Source organism: Nyctereutes procyonoides, unplaced genomic scaffold, assembly GCF_905146905.1.
Source record: "Nyctereutes procyonoides isolate TBG_1078 unplaced genomic scaffold, NYPRO_anot_genome, whole genome shotgun sequence".
NCBI lineage: Eukaryota > Metazoa > Chordata > Mammalia > Carnivora > Canidae > Nyctereutes > Nyctereutes procyonoides.
Genome location: NW_026575142.1, coordinates 9,871,545 through 9,891,312, shown reverse-complemented (window position 1 = coordinate 9,891,312; position 19,768 = coordinate 9,871,545). Strand labels below are relative to the sequence as shown.

At 45.2% G+C, this 19,768-nt stretch overlaps 2 protein-coding genes and 1 long non-coding RNA gene across 3 annotated transcripts in view; 1 reads left to right on the top strand and 2 right to left on the bottom strand.

The window, feature by feature from the left end:
• Positions 1-3,619: 3,619 nt before the first annotated feature.
• Positions 3,620-6,420, bottom strand: LOC129498728 (tetratricopeptide repeat protein 30A). The gene has a single exon (XM_055308283.1). It carries the CDS (start codon positions 6,343-6,345, stop codon positions 4,348-4,350), a length of 1,998 nt encoding a protein of 665 aa, XP_055164258.1. The 5' UTR covers positions 6,346-6,420; the 3' UTR covers positions 3,620-4,347.
• Positions 6,421-6,721: 301 nt separating this feature from the next.
• LOC129498731 (uncharacterized) lies at positions 6,722-12,530 on the top strand. The gene is made up of 3 exons (XR_008662189.1): positions 6,722-6,813; positions 7,144-7,241; positions 8,010-12,530. It is a non-coding gene; the product is annotated as an uncharacterized LOC129498731 (long non-coding RNA).
• Positions 12,531-15,217: 2,687 nt separating this feature from the next.
• PDE11A (phosphodiesterase 11A) overlaps positions 15,218-19,768 on the bottom strand; it is a 376,450-nt gene continuing 371,899 nt past the window's right edge. The window contains exons 20-21 of the mRNA XM_055308352.1: positions 15,700-15,813; positions 15,218-15,376 (exon numbers count right to left, since the gene is read on the bottom strand). Of these exons, the coding sequence (XP_055164327.1) occupies positions 15,218-15,376; positions 15,700-15,813 (273 nt within the window). The remainder of the gene's footprint in view (positions 15,377-15,699; positions 15,814-19,768) is intronic.

Genomic DNA, 19,768 nt, shown 5'->3' with positions numbered 1-19,768 from the left:
TTCCATTTTCGATTCCATATGATTATTTCTAGAATAATTTTACAATTTTGCCAATCTTACATCCTATCAGTTTGACATCCCTTGTCAGAAAGATAGTCTCTTTAGTTTCTGAAAAGGGCTAATAACTAATTGCAGCATCTTGGTCAAGTCATGCAGAGCTCACTGTGTTCTTTGGCACACTGTCAAAAAGTTTATTTATTTATTTATTTTTAAATATTTAGTTATTTTTTCAGAGAGACACACAGAGAGGGAGGCAGAGACAAAGGCAGAGTGAGAAGGAGGGCTCATGCAGGGAGCCCGATGTGGGACTCGATCCCGGGACTCCAGGATCACACCCTGGGCCCAAGGCAGGTGCTAAACTGCTGAGCCACCCAGGCGTCCCTCAAAACGTTTAAATGTAATGAATCAGTGCAAGAACAAGAGACTAATACAGAAAAATGCTGTATTATCTATAGGAAAAGTTTTATCTTTCTAGTAAATAACACGAAACAGAAGCACTCCTTAACATATGTGGGTATGTGGTATCACTTTTGTAATGGGATCTTTTTTAGAAAAGCATTTGTTAGGATTCAATTCCTGAAGCTTTCTTTTGCTTTATAATATTTAGAGTGTGATCATCTCTTACTCTAAATATAGTATTTCCTGACTTAATGATGGACCAAAAGTGTTTTATTCCCCAGAGTGTATATTCTTCTTTCCATAAGCTCTGGGGCATGGCTTTGTCAAATTTGGAGTAACTCAGACCAAGAGGTTGAGTCTTCACAGAATAGCCTCTGACCTTGGGTGGCAGAGACAGAAAAACTAAACAGCCACTAGTTTCCTGGGGAGTCTTTTTCTTTCTTTTTTTAAAAGGTTTTATTTATTAGAGACACACAGAGAAAGAGAGAGAGAGAGGCAGAGACAAAGGCAGAGGGAGAAGCAGGCTCCATGCAGGGAGCCTGAAAGTTGGACTCCATCCTGGGTCTCTAGGATCATGCCCTGGGCTGAAGGGGGCGCTAAACCGCTGAGCCACTGGGGCTGCCCCTCCTGGTGAGTCCTTATTAAGAAGTTCTTCAAAAAAAAAAAAAAAAAAAAAAAAGACTATGTGGATACACTTTTTACAGCAGCTGCCACAGTGCTGGTAAAACCTCTAGTAATGTGTCTTTAAGGATTTGTCTCTGTGCTAAACTAACTGGAAAAATAATAATAGCAATAAATGCTTTCCCATGCACCTTATGAAGGTCTTATTTACACAGTACAATTTTAGCCACTTCTTACTTTGAATGGAGGGATCTAGTCATTGATAATGTGTTTAATTTCACAAATGTGCAAATTTCACTTTCAAGCAAGGACTTGGACTCAGTTTACATGTCCACCTAATAATATTTACAATCAAGTTATGGGCAGGTCCTTTTTAAACTAACAAATGCCTATCTTTCATTCTAGAAATACACAGACCTCTCTATTTTCTGAACATTTTTCCCTATGAGGGCAATTTCTTTTCTAATATAGACACATTATGATGTTGTAGACAGCATTTCAATATGCGATAGGCCCAAATCTTGGCCCAAATCCAGGGGAGCTGATTTTATTAAACCACCAAAAGAACGCTGATTTCTTGTGGATTCAAATATAAAGCAATCACTTTATAAGGACTCATACTCTTCCCTCACCCCCTAAGGAGAATATTGAAACCAGACCACACTATACCTATGACTAATTAATTACCTCTGGCTAATGCCTGGCTCTATTTTTCAATATAAAATGATTTTTTTTCAATATAAAATGATTATATGACTACAGAAAAGTAAGTCTCCTCTATATTTAATTCCCAATGTTACAGAACATCAAAAAAATACAGTCTTTAAAACTTGTCACTTTTTTTCTATTGAGGTCAAAGAGAAAAAGATAAGGATTACTGCAAGTATACAAATATAGATCCAGTGCTTTTGGTAAGTCCTCTTAAAATTTTCTCTGGCTTTACCAATTTGAGAGTCACTTTTTATTGATAAGTCTTATCTTAATTTGCAAAAATGCATGGTTAAATGGTTTCTAAAGTCACTTTGATAATCGCAGTGCTACTTACTGATACTTACTGCTAAAAGGTTGGTTGCATCTTTTATACCTGCTTGTGGTTTCAACTGCCAGCCATCAGGGAAGTGTCCCTATAATTGACAAAGGGGAGAAAATAAAAGATAAAGAAGAGAAAGAAAAGGAGGGCAGTAAGGCAGATAGATTTTTCATTTCTTATCTTGTGATACACTCTGTAGCAGTAAACACTACTATCTCTTAAATAGACCCTTTGAAGGCAGAAAAAGAAAACACTCCAAGAGAAAGCTTTAATACACTGGAGATTGCCTTCCTGTTCATCGTGGCTTTGTCCTTTTGGAAAGTCTGCATGACCTCTCCTCCTTGTATTAAATAAAACAAGGATGCAAGGACTGATGATTCGATTTGGTGAGTTAGTTACAGAAGTAGCTCTGGCATCTGTTACTTCCACTCTGTTATCCATTACTTCTCTTCTGTTAATGGCAGCAGACATTTGATTAACTACTGAGATTTGGACATGAAGGGGATCCAAGGTGGGTTGTGAAGTAAATCACATAGCTACATCTCTGCTTCATCTTCACCTCACCTGTTCCTCTGTTTCCAGACTGCTGGCAGACTGGCAGCTGGAGACCTTCACCTTGGGCAGGAAAAGCTCTAATTATTTTAAGAATAATTGATTTAAAAATGCATATTATAATAGCCTGTTAATAAAACTCCTGGAGTATATATCATTTACATATCATTTGTGGTGTAACATTTTTTGGGAAGAATTAAGAGCAAATCTCCCCTTCCCACCAAATTGATAAATTAATGGATAAAACTAAAAGGGTAAGAGGATTAAATAATTTCTAAATATTTACAAAATTCTTAATTTCTGCACAACCTATAGCAGAGAATAAGGACTGCCTTTTATATATTCATATTGAGAGTCATAAGAAAAAGATCTGGGCAGCCCGGGTGGCTCAGTGGTTTAGTGCCTGCCTTTAGCCCAGCTGTGATCCTGGAGACCTGGGATCGAGTCCCACATCAGGCTTCCTGCATGGAGCCTGCTTCTCCCTCTGCCTGTATCTCTACCTCTCTTTCTCTCTTATGAATAAATAAAATCTATTTTTAAAAATTAAATAACTATGTAGTTTTAAAAAAAAAGATCCAAGTAGAAAAAGGCAAAAACCCAAATTTCTTAGTAGTGATCAAATGTTGTAGCATCCAACAAAAAATAACAAATATTTACCTAATGGATTAACATTTACTGTAAGCCCAAATACCAGAAAACATTTGTTTGAAAAGTAATTATAGATTTTGTTTCCTGAATGACTTGTTTAAATATCCAGGTCATAATGTAGTCAACTTTCTTCCGTGTGGTTGTACAGCATCAGATGTTAGAGCCAGTAGTAATTGTAAAAAGCATTTAATAGTTCAAATGAATGTGGGCAGTCAAGGGGTAAATGAATTTCTGAAGGTAAAACTTGACTGGATGGTCTGGAACTCATACCTTAGTCTTTTCATTGTCAGTTCGGTGCTTCCTGTTCCCTATGCTGAACACATTAGAAAGCTTTTATATTTGATTGTCACTATTCACAACGAGGCATAATCAGTCCTGGAAAACCAAAAATGGAAGGTGAGGGGAAATACTGTATAAAATCTAAGATCAACTAACCAACCAAATTATGGAAGAAAAATTCTGCCACAGACCAAACCTCATAACCTGAAAAGAACCAAGAAGATAATTCTCATCCATTTAGTACTTGTACTTCCACAAGAGCTTACGCCAAGGCCCAAACTTGACTCAGTTGAGATCCAGAGTTTACAGAACTAAAAAGATGGAGTGGAGGTATACGGTTAAGGTCACAATTGGTATTATTAGACAGACGTCTATCCCGGGATGACATAAACCATCTGTCTTTGTTGCTGATTGAAGAAAGGTCCAGCCATGGACCATCCTGGACCTAGCAGTCACCAGGAATGCAAACATACTCAGTCTAACAGTTCATTGGCTCATGATACATTCTTTCTTAGCCTAAAATTAGCATATAAACTACTATGGAGGGTTACTTGCATATGCAAATATGTCACTCTAGCAACTGTTGCTTGAGGGCAAAACCTGGTGATTTCTGGCAAAGAGATTTCCAAAGTGAGCTAGCTCATACTGTGTGCTCCTTACTCAATTAAACGGAAAGGCTCCTTAAACGGAATATTTATTATAGTTGCAAGTGTACAGGCTCATTATGTAACACGTAAAGATGCCAAAGATAAACACACGGAAGACCAAATACAGATAAACAATACAGATTGATTGATAAATTCCATTAGGAGACATTACTACATATTCCATCCTATAATCTCATAAATCAAAGCCTTTAACTGTCTGGACTCGTATGTGACTGTATTCTTTCCAGGGTGCATTCTTTCTTCTTCCAGGGGTTGTTCAATAACAGCAGGTATGTTTCTGCCATAAAGTTCACATTGTTCTAGAAACTGGACACATTCTTGAATAACACTGTCACAGAGCACAATAATGCGTTTTGACATGTTTTCTAATAAGGACAGGAAGCATCTTTTGGCGTAATACCAGGTGTCAGTTCCCAGTTTCTTATGATAAGGTTCCAGGCTTTTGATAACCCGAGAAATACCAAAGTCATAATTTCCTTTGGCACAATAGAGTGTCCCTATCACCAAATTCACAATGCAGAGATGGTAGATTTTCTTATCGGGGTCATTGTAGGACAGCTGCTTTTCCTCCTTCTCAATCTTTCTCATCAACTCCTCAGCTTCTTCATTCTGACTTGTCATAATGTACGAAACACACAGGTTAGCCAGCACGATAGCACTGACATTCAAGATGTTGTCATAATGCTTCTTGACTATGGGCTCATAGAAACCGATGGCTTCTTTGTATTTGTTTTCCTGCATGAACAGGACGTGAGCCACGTTCAGCTTCCACACATCGTGGTCATTACAGAATTCCACAGATTTGCGGAAGATCTTTTCCACCATTGGATAATTCTCAAGGTTCCAGTAGATCTTTGCCTGGGCCATCAACACGGGGATGTACTTCTCCAGGGTGTCGTCATACTCATTCACTGCCTTCTTGACAGCTTCATCATCTCTATTGTGTCTTGCTTCCTGTACTTGTTTGGTGAGTCTCCGGAGCTGTTCAGTCAGCATCCCTGCCAGCCCATCAAGCTTAACGAAAGCCTCTTCCGGAGCCGTCTGGCAGGTGATCATGGCATCCAAGAAGTCATAGAGATAGGGGGTGAGGAGCCTGTAGGTCAAATGGGCATTCTCTGCCAGGACATCGGCCGCCAGGTCAAAATACTCATACTTACAGTAGAGCAGCAGCAGGTTGCCAAAGGTCTCTGGGGGGAAGGGGTTCTGCTGGAGCAGAAACTGTAGCTTTTCAAACCCTTCCGTAGGCCTGGTGTCCATGTTCATCAGCGCCTGGTTGTGCAGGGTCACGGGGTCTAACTCTTCTTCTGACCTCGGTGGCATGTCCGTGAGGGTTTCCTGGGCCACCTCATAGTTTCTCAGTTGGTACTCTATGGCGGCCTTGAGGTTGAAGGCCTCGACCAGGGCGGTCTGGTGAAGCACTAAGGTGTTGCCAACGCTTCGGACATCAATGCCCTCGGTGGTCATGCCCACACCAAGCTCCGGGTGCCTGCGGATACCATGTTCTATGATGTCGGCGATATGCTTCAGCGCCGAGGCGTACTGCCGGCGGCTGTAATAGGCCAAGGCCAGGTTGTAGGACAGGTCAGGCCGGTAGCCCGAGGCCTGCAGCGCCGCGAAGAACTTGGAGCACGCGGCTTCGTACTGTCCCTCCTTGTAGAGCAAACAGCCCAGGTTGACCTGGCCGTCGGGCTCGCCATCGCCCCCGCTGTCGTCCCCGCCTTCCGCGCTCAGCAGCTGCTCCACCAGGCTCTTGGCCCCGGGCAGGTCGCCCTCGCTGTACTTGATGGCGGCCTGCAGGCGGAGGACCCGGCCGTGGTAGGCGGGGTTGTCCAGCAGCAGGAAGGCCACGCGGGTGGCCTCCGGGTACAGGCAGGCCTTGTACAGGGCCTGGGCCTGGTACAGGCGGTACTGCTCGAGCTCCGGGTGCAGCTGGCCCAGCTGCTCATAGCACTCGGCGGCCAGCGCGAACTCCTGCAGGCGGTAGTAGCAGTAGCCGAGCAGCGACAGGCCGGCGCGGCTCCTCGGGCTCCGCTGCAGCTCGGCGCCCAGCAGCTGCACCGCCTCGGCGTAGCGGGCGTCGCGGAGGAGCCGGTACACGACGGCGGTGAACTCGCCATCGGGGACGTGCGCGCCGCCCAGCCCGGCCATGCCCGCCGCCGCGGCGCTGGGGCGCGCTGGTTGCCACGGCAACCGGCCGCCCGAAAACGAACAGCTGCGGGCCGGGAGGTACTTTGTAACTGAATAAGCCTGTTAGGATTTAAAAGCCATCAGTGAAGGTGGCCTCTCAATTACTACTTCCGCCCCGCAAGACTTGAGACTGCTAAGGCCGTTAGTCAAGGAATACTGAACAAACGCGTCCACGTTGCTCAGAGACGAAAACTCCACTTCCCGGCATGCACCACTCCAGTTGCGGCGTATCCCGTGCGTGGCCGCGCTGCATGCTGGGGCGCAGTCTCGCGGGACCGACCCAGAGGCCGGGAGAGGAGGCTTGGTTGCCCTCCCCCCCCGCCCCCCCCCCCACCCCCCACCCCGGTATTCGGGAAGATTGGGGGCCGCCGCCTGTGTTGTTCGATATGAGACCAAAAGTCCTTATTTTTGTCGTTTTCACAGGTGACGGTAGGAAATGGTTTTGTGACTGTTTTCTTGCTCTCTGGGACATCCGGTTTTAGGTCCAAGTGTCTCTAGTCCTCTTTTTTTTTTAAATTTTTTTTAAAGATTTTATTCATAAGAGACAGAGAGAGAGAGAGAGAGAGGCAGAGACCCAGGCCGAGGGAGGAGCAGGCTCCGCGAGGGACTCGACCCCGGGTCTCCGGGGACACGCCCTGGGCCAAGGCGGCGCTAACCGGTGCGCCACCCGGGCTGCCCACGTGGGCACTTTATTAGGTCATTAGGGTACATTTTTTTTTCTTCTAATCTTCATATCCGCTCCTATTTTGTATATTACAGGTAAAGAATCTGCGTACAGGGAAGGTGTGGGTTATTTGCTGAAGGCCGCACAGCCAGGGAGTTAGCAGCTGTGCCATGGTATCTGACACCTAGTTTTGGTAAGAAATAGTGACTGGTAAACAACTCATTGTGTATGTGACCCCCAGAAAGGAGTTTGGAGGAGCCCAGTGTGTGGGGCCAAGTTGTAGAATGGAACATTCGTGTCATTTTGCTCCATTCAGCCAACCAACCGAGTCGGTGCCGGCAGCAGAAGTTTGGAGTTTCAGATCCGAATTGGAGCTGTGAACACACGTTAGGAAGTAATTAGTGGGTGGAGGTGGTGTAGCTTCTAGTCACGTGTTACCTAGGAGGAGACTTCTGCAGGTTTCTCACTGTTCACATCAGAAAACAGTAGACTTTATGTATGTTCAGTCTTCCCTCTTGCTGAGACATTGGCAGAGCTGTGAATTTCTGAATGGGGCCAGAAAAGGAACTTGCCACCGCATGAATACGGAGAGGGGAACAGACCGCACACATTTCAGAGGGTTAGGTGAGAGCTCTCGCACACCTAGGATACCCTGAGAAAAGAGCCAGTGAGGACTACTGTAGCTCAGACGCTTCTTTCAACGCAGCCTCTGCGTGCACCCGTTTAGGGCCTTGGACTCAGCAGGTATGTGGGTTGACACAGGCTGGTGAATGCTGCCCAGTGAGTGTGGGAGGATCTTCACCTTTTGGGCTGCCTGCCTACATGTGCCCCTTGGGAACTCAGGCTCAGTATTTTAAAATCCTTAGGTATGAACTGTAACTTTGGGTAAGTTACTGTTAAATCAATGTAAGATAACAAAAATACAGAAATGGGAAACTACCTTTTTTTTTTTTTTTTTTAGATTTTATTTATTCCTGATAGAGAGAGAGAGAGAGGGACAGAGACACGGGCAGCGGGAGAAGCAGGCTCCATGCCAGGAGCCCGACGCGGGACTCGATCCCAGGACCCCAGGATCACACCCCGGGTCAAAGGCAGGCGCCAAACCACTGAGCCACCCAGGGATCCCAGGAAACTACCTTTTTATCTTTGGTCTATCAGTCTTTTTTTCAGAGTTGTATCACGTAAAGCATTCACCTTCAGATGGCTTCTTGGAAGCTGAAAAACAGAAGGACTATCTGCTTTGCCCCAAATTTTCCTGATCCCTTCAGGCATCAGTTGGGGACCCCGCTTTGTGTTGGTACCCATCTGTGGGTGAGGCAGCTGAGGGGGGCAGGAGGGAGGCTGCTCTGTGTCTTCCCCCTTACTGCATGTGCTACTGTTCCTGAGGCCTGGCTTGAAAAAAGCCCAGGACATTCGGTTTAGACAGATGGAGGGCAGGGTCATTTTCAAAACGAAATGAGTGCACAAATCACACTGTGAAATTGGCATGACCATCACTGCTGCTGTGATAGACTGACTTTTATTTAGTCTCTGATAGGCAGTTGGGGAATAGATTAGTTTTTTTTTTTTGAGGTGGGGCGAAAAGAAGGCCCATTAATTAATGATAGAAATTCTGGAAAGCAGTAAATGGGATGGAATATTATAAAATGTCATAAAGGCTCATTTTGTTTCCAAAAATCTTGAAAACTGGAGCATGTATCAAAAGGTAAATGTACCATTCTGAACAATAAGAAAACATTTGGTGGTTTCAATAAGATGATTTAGTGCCTTGTTGAAAGAAACCAGGCTTTGAGAAAATGGTGTTGGACTTGATGGATTTTGCTGCATAAGGAAGGGACGTTTACCATGTAGAAGAATTTCATTTGCAAAATGTGTAGGAGCTAAAAGTGTGACGTTTGGTTCCTCATATGTTTATGTTTCTGCCTGCCAGAATCAGAGATGATCAAATCCTGTTCTGTTTGTATGTATAATCTTTTCGCTATTGGCTTGTAAAACAGTTGGAAGGTGGGATTTCTTATTTATCCTGCAAGTGTGATCCTTTCCTGTTGGTAAAGTCGTCATTTCTGAACATTTCAACTACCACAGCTCTGGGCAGACATCTTCCTTGATAACGGAAGACCTTCTGCAAAAACATTTGCCAGGTGTTCTTTCTGTTTTCCTGTCATTGCAGGACATTTTCTTCAGGATGGCCAGTTTCAGGGGCTCAGTTGCCTTGTTTCCTCTCAACAATAAACAGGGAAAAAGAATAAGTTACTGCCAAATTGGCAATGGAATTGACTTTTAGGAGCATCTGTTCAGTCTTTTAATACTTTTGGAAAGGTTGCATACCAAATCAACACTTGGGGACATTTATGCTCAGATAGTAAGCCATTTAGTCTCATTGTGAACTCTCTTTTTGCTGGTAGTTTCAGCTTTATTAATATTTTATTTTTTTAAAGATTTTATTTATTTATTTATTTATGAGAGACAGAGAGAGAGAGAGAGAGAGAGAGAGGCAGAGACACACGCAGAAGGAGAAGCAGGCTCCATACAGGGAGCCCGACGTGGGACTCGATCCCAGGTCTCCAGGATCAGCCCTGAGCTGAAGGCGGCGCTAAACTGCTGAGCCACCCAGGGATCCCCAGCTTTATTAATATTTTAATTAGATTTCCTTCTTGGATATACCTTTTTTTTTTTATCAAGTAGCTTATATTTGAGTGCTTACAGTGTTATTATCTAAATTAACTTATCAGGGAGAACACAATAGCATTATAGTTTTATAAGTGGAATTAGTAGAGAAGGAACAACTGTGGATACTGGCATTTAAGGAAAGCAGCCAACCATCCAAACAAAGAGCTACTCTAAGCCTCGTGTTTATGCAGTACTCTCTGTACCAGAACCAGGTCCTGCTTTGCCTAACTTCCCTCATTAATCCTCACAGCCCTTCTGTGAATTAGGTGACTCTTAACCCTTGGCCCCATTGGAAAATCCTGGGCTGCAAAGCACAAAAAGCAGCCTGTGGCTGCTGCAGCCAGCACGTGGGGACTGGCAATTGCTTCGGCTGGCCAGTAGGGGCCATACTGCACCTCTTCGCTCGCTCCCCCTAGGTACCTCCTCTCCAGTCATTGGAATTGGCTTTGGATCATTTGCTGCAGTTTGTTCTAATAGAACAGACACAATGGTGTAAGAATTTTAAAGTTTAAGCACCGAAGCCGTTGTGTAATTGTGTGGCGTCAGTGTGGCTGGCAGCCCTGCATTGATGCGATCCCCCTGTGTAATTGCCCACGCAAATTCGAGCAATCTGTAACGGACGCAGGAACCCACATTCGCCTGCAGATTCTTCTCCCTCCAGAAAATCTTCAATAATTCGAAGAACCTTTTGTCATCTTTAAAATGCTCCATGGACAGGATGGTCTCAGTATCCTTCTCATATGGGCTACATTGACAGTCAAAATTTAAATCGTCAGTATTCAGATGCATGCTTGCCTCTTCCAGTCATTAAATCACCCTTCTTCAGAGAGATAAAGATTATTCCAGAGGCTTAGTAAAACTTTAAACACTTTATTAAAAACAAAGATATTTAGGTTTCTAAAAGCAGACTGTTTCAAACTCATGAATTGGTTACTTGGGAAATGGCCACGCAATCTGTAAGGTAGTATTCTTACAATGAAACATCAGCCTGGCAAATATGCACAAAGAGAGTCACTTTAAACAACTCAACTGAAGACATATTTCCCTTCTTTTGTGTCAAACAGTAATAATTAGGATGCAAATCCAGAGGGGATCCTTTTTAGACTATTGTATATCGAAATAAAGTGGCAAAAGCAATTTTCCCCCCTGGGAATGAGACTTAACAAAACCTAATCTCTCATTTCTAAACTATGCTGTTTCTTTCTTTTCCTTTCTCCCCACCCCTTTCTCTCTCTCTCTCGTTCATCTAAATATGATTTGATCTAAATCTAAAGAAAACACTGAGATCCTAATTATATATATATACACACAGAAAGTGAACACAAAGATGATAGCTTCGAATAGCACATTTTTGACACAGCAAATACTTCATTTACTTAACATATTTCTGGGCCAGTGTATTCATTCAACAACATTGGAGATGTGTGTGTATATGTATATATACATATATATATGCTACACAGATAAACTGAACTTTAGCCTTGTTGAGAGATGTGCTAAATATGCGAGAACGTTCAAAATTAAATCAGAGAAGAGGTAACCCCAAATTACTAGCTGAGGAAAAAGGTGGTAACAAATAGTGTAAGGACACCAGGTACTGCTGAACTGTGTGCTCCTCATGACGTTCCCTGGACACGCTTCATTTTGTTTCTGCCATCTCTGTGTTTGATTCTGTTACTGCTCACTTAAGAAATTCTGGCCTGCTCGTGGCCAGGCTCACCCTTTACATTTCCTGCTGCATTTGAATTTGGGGAGTTCTTTACAGCAAGCAGGAGAACAACTGTTTCAGAGACTTGCTCCGAAGCAGACAATGAAACCTCCCTGCACTGACACTGCCAGAGTTTTCAGGGTCCAGAATTAGGTTTTGTTCTGTTGTTTAATGAATCCTCTGAGTTTTTATTTTTTCCAGCCCAGACATTTTTCTTTAGATTTAAATCTTCCCCCCCCATGTGTTTAGATTTTTGTCCTGCTTAAAGGGAGTTGACACTATTTCTGGGGATGAGACTGTATTTTATCTTTCTGCAATTCATTAAGAGTCAGCAGGAGAAATGGATTTTAAAATAATTGTACGGCAAAGTAAATTGAGCAGACTGTGTTTAATGACCTAAGGTAAGTGGATAAAGTATGATAAATTTTGATACCTGAAAAACAACTGAATTCCTGTAGTGTTAATATTAGATAATGTTATTATGCTAACAAAATTTTAAAGATGATTTCTAATCCAACCCAATGTGTATGTAAATATAAAATACCTATAAATGTATAGACCACTCAGATTTTAGAAATAAACACATACAATTTTAATTGCATTTGACTCATTTCATAAATTGACTTCTAAATTATAGTGACTGCCATTTGTGGGATATCTAGATGTGAGATAATCTAAGACTGTCCTTTATGAAGTAAAAGGGTGTATTTAAAAAAAATTGTCCTGATGACCATATTTTTTATGATCACTAGAGGCAGGCTCAGATCTATCTGTAGTAAGGCTGTTTTATATTTAACCCATATATGTAACTTTTTATTCTGTCTTTAGAAGACGACCTCCTTTAGGTTTGGTCCTGTTTTATTTGAGAAGAGTAAGTAAGACAATTATGTGGAAAACACTTTAAAAATTAAATACAGCTTGGTCCTCCAGTGTAGAAGGGAACTGAATAAAAGCCAGCATCTTTCTTTTACAGTTGGAAAACCCAAGACCTGAAGGGTCCCAAGAGAACAGGTCCAGCTGGTGGCCAAGTCAGGGGGGAGCCCCCCTCTGCTCTGCATTGTGTGGTGCCCTTAATGGTCTGCACACTGTCCCTCTTGGCCAGGATCGTGAGCCACACTGGGGGTTGTGTATGTATAATCTACATATTGATTAATAAGAAAATAAATAGCATGTCTGAAAAAATCCATCACACGGAGAAAGTAGGATGAAGTCGTCATTTCAGCCATTAATGGCCAAGAGAGGAAGCAAACATGATCTGGTCAGTTGGAGGTTTTATAAGAAGGCTCACTTTTTAAATGCCTTCCTCCAGTAGGAAATAAACAATAATAAGGACTGAGAAAATGTTTACTGTAAAAACGCAGAGTACTTGGATAACCACACCTCAGAGTCTTGGAAAATTACACATTATTTAGAAAAGGGATTAAAAATATCCCAAACTTGCAAGTGTTCAACCTCTCACCCCTGGGGTTGCACAGGGAGGGCGCTGCTGTCCTTTTCCACTGCCTCATGGTCTCTGAGGAACAGACCCATGGCATTAGTCAGCAGTTTCTGAATTTTGACCCACAATAGGAAAGATACCTCGAGACAGGAAAAATAGATGGAGGCAATTACAAACAGCTACTTGATTGATGGTTGACATTGTCAGGGCTCCAGTGTATGGCAGATTGCGATGGTGTTGAACTCCCCTTGCTACCAGTGGGTGTTGCTATTGGCAACCGTGCAGTGAAGCCAATAAAAAGGCAAGAAAATGAGACGAAAGCTCAACCCTAGTGGAAGCCGTAGGGTTTGTGCTATAAATTATGTTCCCTTTAGCAACATGTAGCATCAACGCTCAGGGCGGCCGCAGTGTCGCGCTGCCTGCAGCCTCCGTCGGACCCTGGGTCTAGCTTTGTCATAAAGCACATAGCTCTAAAATTTTGCTCCAGATAGCCTGGCATCCGTCTGTCGGGGCTATTTATTTATTTATTGTTGGGGAGGATAACAGATGTGGGTTCATCTCTGCCTCACACGGACTGATTTTCAATTCCCGCTCACGACATAAACGTGATGTGGCCCAACAGCCAGGAACACCTGCAGTGCTTCCGCGCCCGGCCAGGGTCTGTCCCTAACTCCGCGGCGCTTTGTTCCTCACCTGAAGGACGCCAGACCGCGCCGCAGAAGCTATTTTCCTTTATAGCAGAGTGATTCAGAAAACTGGCTTAATAAAACCCATAAATCTGAACAACCTCCTCTTACCTGCTCTGCGGATGGCAATTTTCCCTGTTCTCGTTTTCTCCCCCGGTTCCTCCCGCCTTCCCCGCAGAGGCAGCTGTGGAGGGGAGCCAGGAAACTTCTTGTTCGGGCTCCCGCTCCCCCCTCCTCTCTCCTAAGCAGTTGGTGACAGGATGCTGTATCCTCAGGTGGGGGGTTAGAAGCGCCACTTGTCTTTATTTGGATTGACCCTTGGCTTTGCCTTTGGCCGTCATCCTACCAGCCGCCTCAGTATCTTTTCTTTTTTGGGTGTCTTTTGCTTCTCGTCCTCGTCTTCCTCTTTTTCTCCCCCTCTGCCTGGTTTGTGATTTTCCTTCACTTGCTTTCTCGCCATATAGGCTCTTAGCCTTCCTTACCAATACCTGCTCTTCCCTCACTTCGTCTTGGTACCTTCATTTACCCATTCCTTAAGCCCCTCCGGGGTGCCTGCCGTGCGCCAGGGAAGCAGGGCTCTCTGTGGAACGTGGCCCGTTTCTTTAATATTTGAATAGTCCAGGTAAGAACTGATACTGACCGGGAACAACAACAACAAAAATGGCTTGTGAACTTTGGATTTTGCAGAGCTGGAATGGACTTCAAGGTTCCAGGGATCTTCCAACTCCTCAGAGCTCCTTTCTAGACCACCATGCATGGAACCAACGAGAGGAGAATTTAGAAGGGTTCTGGACGCCCCCCCCCCCCAGCTTGGCTTCAAACAGCGAATTTTTAGCTTTTAGATGTTTTATATCTTGGACATCCCTTGTAAGATTTATTTGCACAAAGAGTTCTAAGGTTCAAATATGTTTGAAAATCTTGTCCTAACGTAATCTCACTCAGCAGGCTGGGAGGAGTTAGGTGACTTGTCCAAAGTCATGCTATCAGTGGTGCCAGAGCCAGGGTGGGAAGTGTAGCTTCTAGTCCAGTGTTCTTTGGACGAGTCAAACCACGTCCTCAATCTCTCAGGTAAAATGGGGAGCAAGGCAGTTTTGTAGTCACTGCATCAATCTAATGCAGTTTATTCTTGTTAGAAACCTAGCTTCCTGGAGAATATGTGTCCTCTGGCCAGACTATTATTTCCTATACTTAAGGAAAAATCAAGCATTGGGGGCCACTGCATTGGGTTTTAGGTTGGTTTGGGTGGGAACCTTAAGTGGTGTACAAAAACTTATCCCTAAGAGGACTCCAGGTCTCGGTGTTTCTGCTGTGTCCCCGGGAGGCCCCTGCCGTTGGGAGTAGCTCCCAAGTGCTCGTGTGTCACTGGTGGTAAAGCCGGCTGTGGACCTCCTTTAATGAAGGTCTAGTAACCCATTCCTCCTGGGAGAAGACTTGGTCTACAGCCAAGGTTCAGTTTTTAAAAAACTGGAAAGGGGGACCCCAAGTGCAGTGTCACAAACGGATCAACACCAGTCACAGAAGCGCGTCTGCGGTCTCCCTACTGTGGGCCTTTTCGGGGGAGACCTAGGAATGACTGGTACTTGTGAGGATACTAGGGTTTCTCTCTCAGGCAATTCTGAAGGTTCTGCTCCATCATTAGAAGCTCTAGGATACAAGAGGAAATACCTCTACAGGGCACAGACGGCCTCCTGGGCCCGCGGCCCGCGGCGCTCCGCTCCGGCTGGATACAGGCCGGCGGCGCTGGCGCAGCCCGTGGAGGGCGCCGGGGGGCGGGGCGGAGCGGAGCAGCGCTCGGGCGGCCTCGCGGCTGCGGGGGGCTGGGGGGGCTGCGGGGGGGGCTCGAGGGGCGGGGGGCTGCGGGGGCTCCGGGGCGGCCGAGGGGCTGCAGGACCGGCTCGTCGTCCCGGCGCCGGGTTTCAGCCTGGCGCCCCCGCAGCCCCGGGGCGCTGGGCGGGGCGAGCCGGGCCCTGGGGTAGGGGGAGTGGAGGGGGGCGGAGGGGGGCCGGGCGCGCTGCCCCTGCCCCTGCTGTCCCCCGCCCCTGCTGCCCGCCCCCGCTCCCCTCTGTGCCTGTCCGCAGCCGGAGGAGCCGGGGGCGACGCGGGAGCCTCAGGGCCGGGGGGCGGGGGCGGCGGCGGCGGCGGCGGCGGCGGGGGGCGGGGCGGCCGCCCGCAGCCCCTCCCGGTGCAGCGCTTCCCACTGGCCGCGGTTCGCCGCCACCGAGTCCAGCATGGGCTTCAGCTTCGCGTTGACCTTCACCAAGGCCTGGAGCAAACAAAAGGAAACAGGTGGAGCAGAGGCCGGGCCTCCCCGGGGAGGGGGCGGGGGCGGGCCGCCAGGGCTGTCCGGGCCGACGGGCTCCTCCCGGGGACCCGCGGGGAAGACGGAGTGAGACGGCGGCTGCGTCCCGCCCCCGGGGGCGGCCAGGTAGCTGGTGACCCCGTTTTCAATCCACATCACACAAATCTGGGACACGTAGGGCACAGAATATCCAGCTCCACCTATGAGTATGTATATTGCTGCCCACCGTGGAGACCTCCACATCCCAATAGACCATGAACTTTTTTTTTTGAGATTTTATTTATTCATGAGAGACACAGAGAAGCAGACACCCTGATGCGGGATTCGATCCCAGGACCCTAGGATAATGACCTGAGCCAAAGGCAGACGCTCAACCACGGAGCCACCCAGGTGCCCCAATAAACCACGAGGTTAAGTTTTTACCAAGCTACATCTGTCCACCACGGATGGTTCCGGGTGGACTCACCTGAATAAGGCTTGTTAACATCCCGAGAGGTGTTCATTTTTCACACCAAAGATGGGGGAGCTGAGCTGTGCTAAATGTACAGATGGGGATGTGAACACGTAGGGAGATGGGCCGGAGGGAAGGCAGTGGCAGGAAGGGGCCAGGCTGCAGCCAGGGGAGGAGGGAAGAGGACCTGCAGGTGAGCCAGCTCACCATGAGGCTAATGAAGGATTCCGGGCCCTACTTGCAGGACTCTCCTAAATATTTTCTCTTTTACTTAATTTTGTTATTCAAAAAAACAGAGCCCCCTACTCTCTAATGGCATACACTTCCAGCCTTATAAAACCTGGGTGGCCTCTGTCATGGAACACAGTAATGAATAGAGCGGGGACCATGGAGCTGTGGCCCTGTTAGCCCATGGAAAGGGAGTTGGCCCACTTTATGCCTTGGGTCTGCGTTCTGTGGCCAAACATACCCCCACTCCGTGTAGACACCTTGCCGGTGTGTCCCATTCACCCCAAATCCACTGCAATTTCAGCCTACCTCCTGAACAGCCTTCTCCACGCAGGACTTGTGGTTAGAGGCTGCTCAACAGCAAAGCCTCCCAGCGCAAAGAACAGGCCTTCGTGTGGAGGGTAGAGCGCAGATCACCGGTGAGACCGGATTCATCCCCTCAAATAACCCTCACTCCACAGTATGAAAGGATATGACTTAAATGCAACGAGATGTTAGTTAAGCGGGTGTTGAAAAGCCCAGTAGTGACCAGGGATCCTACTGAGCCGTGAGCCCGCCAACTTGGCTGAAGTGGTGTCCCCTCACACTGATGGCTCTTAAACGGAGCATATTCTCTCTCTTAAAAGTGGTATTTATTACACTAATCAGCATTTAATTTTAAACCAGATTTATTAGCTATTCCATATGAAAACAAAACATAGCAACATAATAACTCAGGTAGTGATCAAAATCCCCTTTATTTTCACGAGAAAAATGCAGGTTACGGCTTTCTGCTCCATACACAATGTTTTTATTTGGACAACCATGTGGGGTAGCAACGAATGCCACGGTTTTATTTAGTATAGTTTGGCACTGGCTCCTTTTCACTCTGATCAAGCCTTTTAATTAAACTGACTACTATAATTCCTATGGAAATTAGTGTTTATGTTATTTTCCTGCTACAAAAGCATTTCTCTAGAACTTATTTTTTTTTTAATCCCAGGAGCACAAATTGGAATTTTTTTTCTGCCTGAAATGTAATTAAAAACTCATTTGATTACTATATTTCTGGCTCTGTTTTACTTATTAAATTCCTGTAATCAGTTTTCTTTTATGAAGCTGCTGGGAAATGATCTCAAAAGCAACACATTTTTCTCTTCTTTGGCAGGTTCCCGAGCATTTACTAAATTACATTCATAGCACCTGCCCATGATTCGAATTACTCCACCAATTTATTCCTTAAACCATTTAAGTTTATTTGGCTTAGTCCCAAACAGAGATTTCTTTCCTTTATCTAGCTCTTTGTTCTCCCTCTTGCTACCTTTGTGGTGAATAAAAAAAAACTTTCTGGGGGTGTGGAGGGGTGCGGTACATATTTCTCAGAATTCCTTCTCTTTGTTTCATATTCTCTTTAATTAAACACGGAATTGCCATATTAGAATATCGTTTTCCTCTGGCAGGTGCCGGGTCTAGGTAAAGGTAGCAAAAATCCCATCCTGTGCTGTCAGTCAGATAATTGCTCACGCTATTTAGAAAGATATGGATATGCCTAAAAGCTTCTCATCAGTGACACCTGATGAGTTCTGTGCAAATGCTACTTGTTCACGAGTCTTGTTTGACTTGCTCTTCACTTAGCAAAAGAGAAGGGGACAGTTATCACCTGTCTAGTCACTCTCCGTATAAATGCAACGGAACTCAATGAAAACTACAACGTGTTTTAAACGTGTCCAGAGGCGGTGAACGCCTGGGTTGTTCTGATTTTAGAATGTCGTTCCTTATCTGGAGCTGAAATCTATATCCTGATAATGTCTACCTAATGGGCCTCGAAGCCGGAATCTACTTGAGCAGCGTGGGACTGATGACTCGTGTGCTGTTGCAGGCGTACGTAGGTCAGGGTTGGGACTGACCAAAAAACCCAACTTGGGATGTGCTGCTTATTATCCCTTGGGGCAACTGTATGGCTATCACGGGGGCTCCCAGATCCTGCCAGGCCCACGCACCTTGGTACGTGCCCTCTCCGGAACACAGCCCTGGGCGTCTAGTCATCCAAGTGGCCACAGGACCCCACTTCCTTCCTGATTCCATTCACTCTGTGGTTGAGTCCCCTTGACCAGCAGGTACAGTTTATTCCACACTGTTTTTTTTTTTTTTTTAGATTTTTATTTATTTATAGAGACACACAGAGAGAGAGAGAGAGGCAGAGACACAGACCGAGGGAGAAGCCGGCTCCATGCAGGGAGCCCGACGTGGGACTCGATCCCGGGTCTCCAGGATCACACCCCGGGCTGCAGGCGGCACTAAACCGCTGTGCCACTGGGGCCGCCCCATTTATTTATGTTTTGAATAAATAATAGGTTCACATAGTCCAATGGATATGAAGGGCAAAAGAGGTACAATGTAAAATCTCCCTTCATGCCTGCCTCAGACACTTAGTTTCTTTTCCTAGAGGCAACCAAAGTTATTGATTTCTTGGGTATCCTTCAAGAAACCTTTTATGCATGTGTAAGCATATATATAAAAATATATACATGTATACGTATGTGTATAACATGTCTATGTATACATTTAATGCACTCTAGACAATGTATGTATGTGTATGTGCATAATTAAGTTGATTCCTCTACCATTTCGGATGTTTTAGAGACGGGGTGAAATCAGAACTTTGTGGAACAACATCATTATGATGCTTGAGCGAGCCCAAATGTACTGTGTAGAAATTAGCACTTGAAGTATAGAGAGAGGAGAGGGACCAAATTCTAATTTTCGATTGCTATGACACTGAGAGTTTCTTCTGCAGACCTTAATCTGCTGTGAATGCACTCTATTGTCATTTTCCTCTGAAAAGTTGTAGTTTTCATTCCTAGAAGTTTGATTTGGACGATTTTTATATCTTCCATGACTCTGCTTATCATGCTTGATCTTTTCTCTACCCTTTTGAACATATGAGACATAAATGTCTTCATGTCCTTCTCTGTCAATTCTATGATCTATATTATTTCTGAGTCTATATTGACTGATTCATTTTTTCTCATTATTTTGGGCCAAGTTTTCTTGCTTGTTTGCATGCTTGGTAATTCTTGACTGGATATCAGCCATTGTGAATCGGATGCTGTTGCATGCTGGATTTTTACTTGTTTATCTATTTATTTTGGCATTTCTTTAAACGTTTTTCAGTCTTGTTCTGGGATGCAGCTAGGCTACTTGGAAATAATCTGGTCCTTTTGAGGCTTGCTTTTCAGCTTTGCTAGGTTGGTCCAGAGC

Coding starts and splice junctions, on each gene's coding strand:
- LOC129498728 (XM_055308283.1), bottom strand. CDS start 6,345: ATGGCCGGGCTGGGCGGCGCGCACGTCCCCGATGGCGAGTTCACCGCC.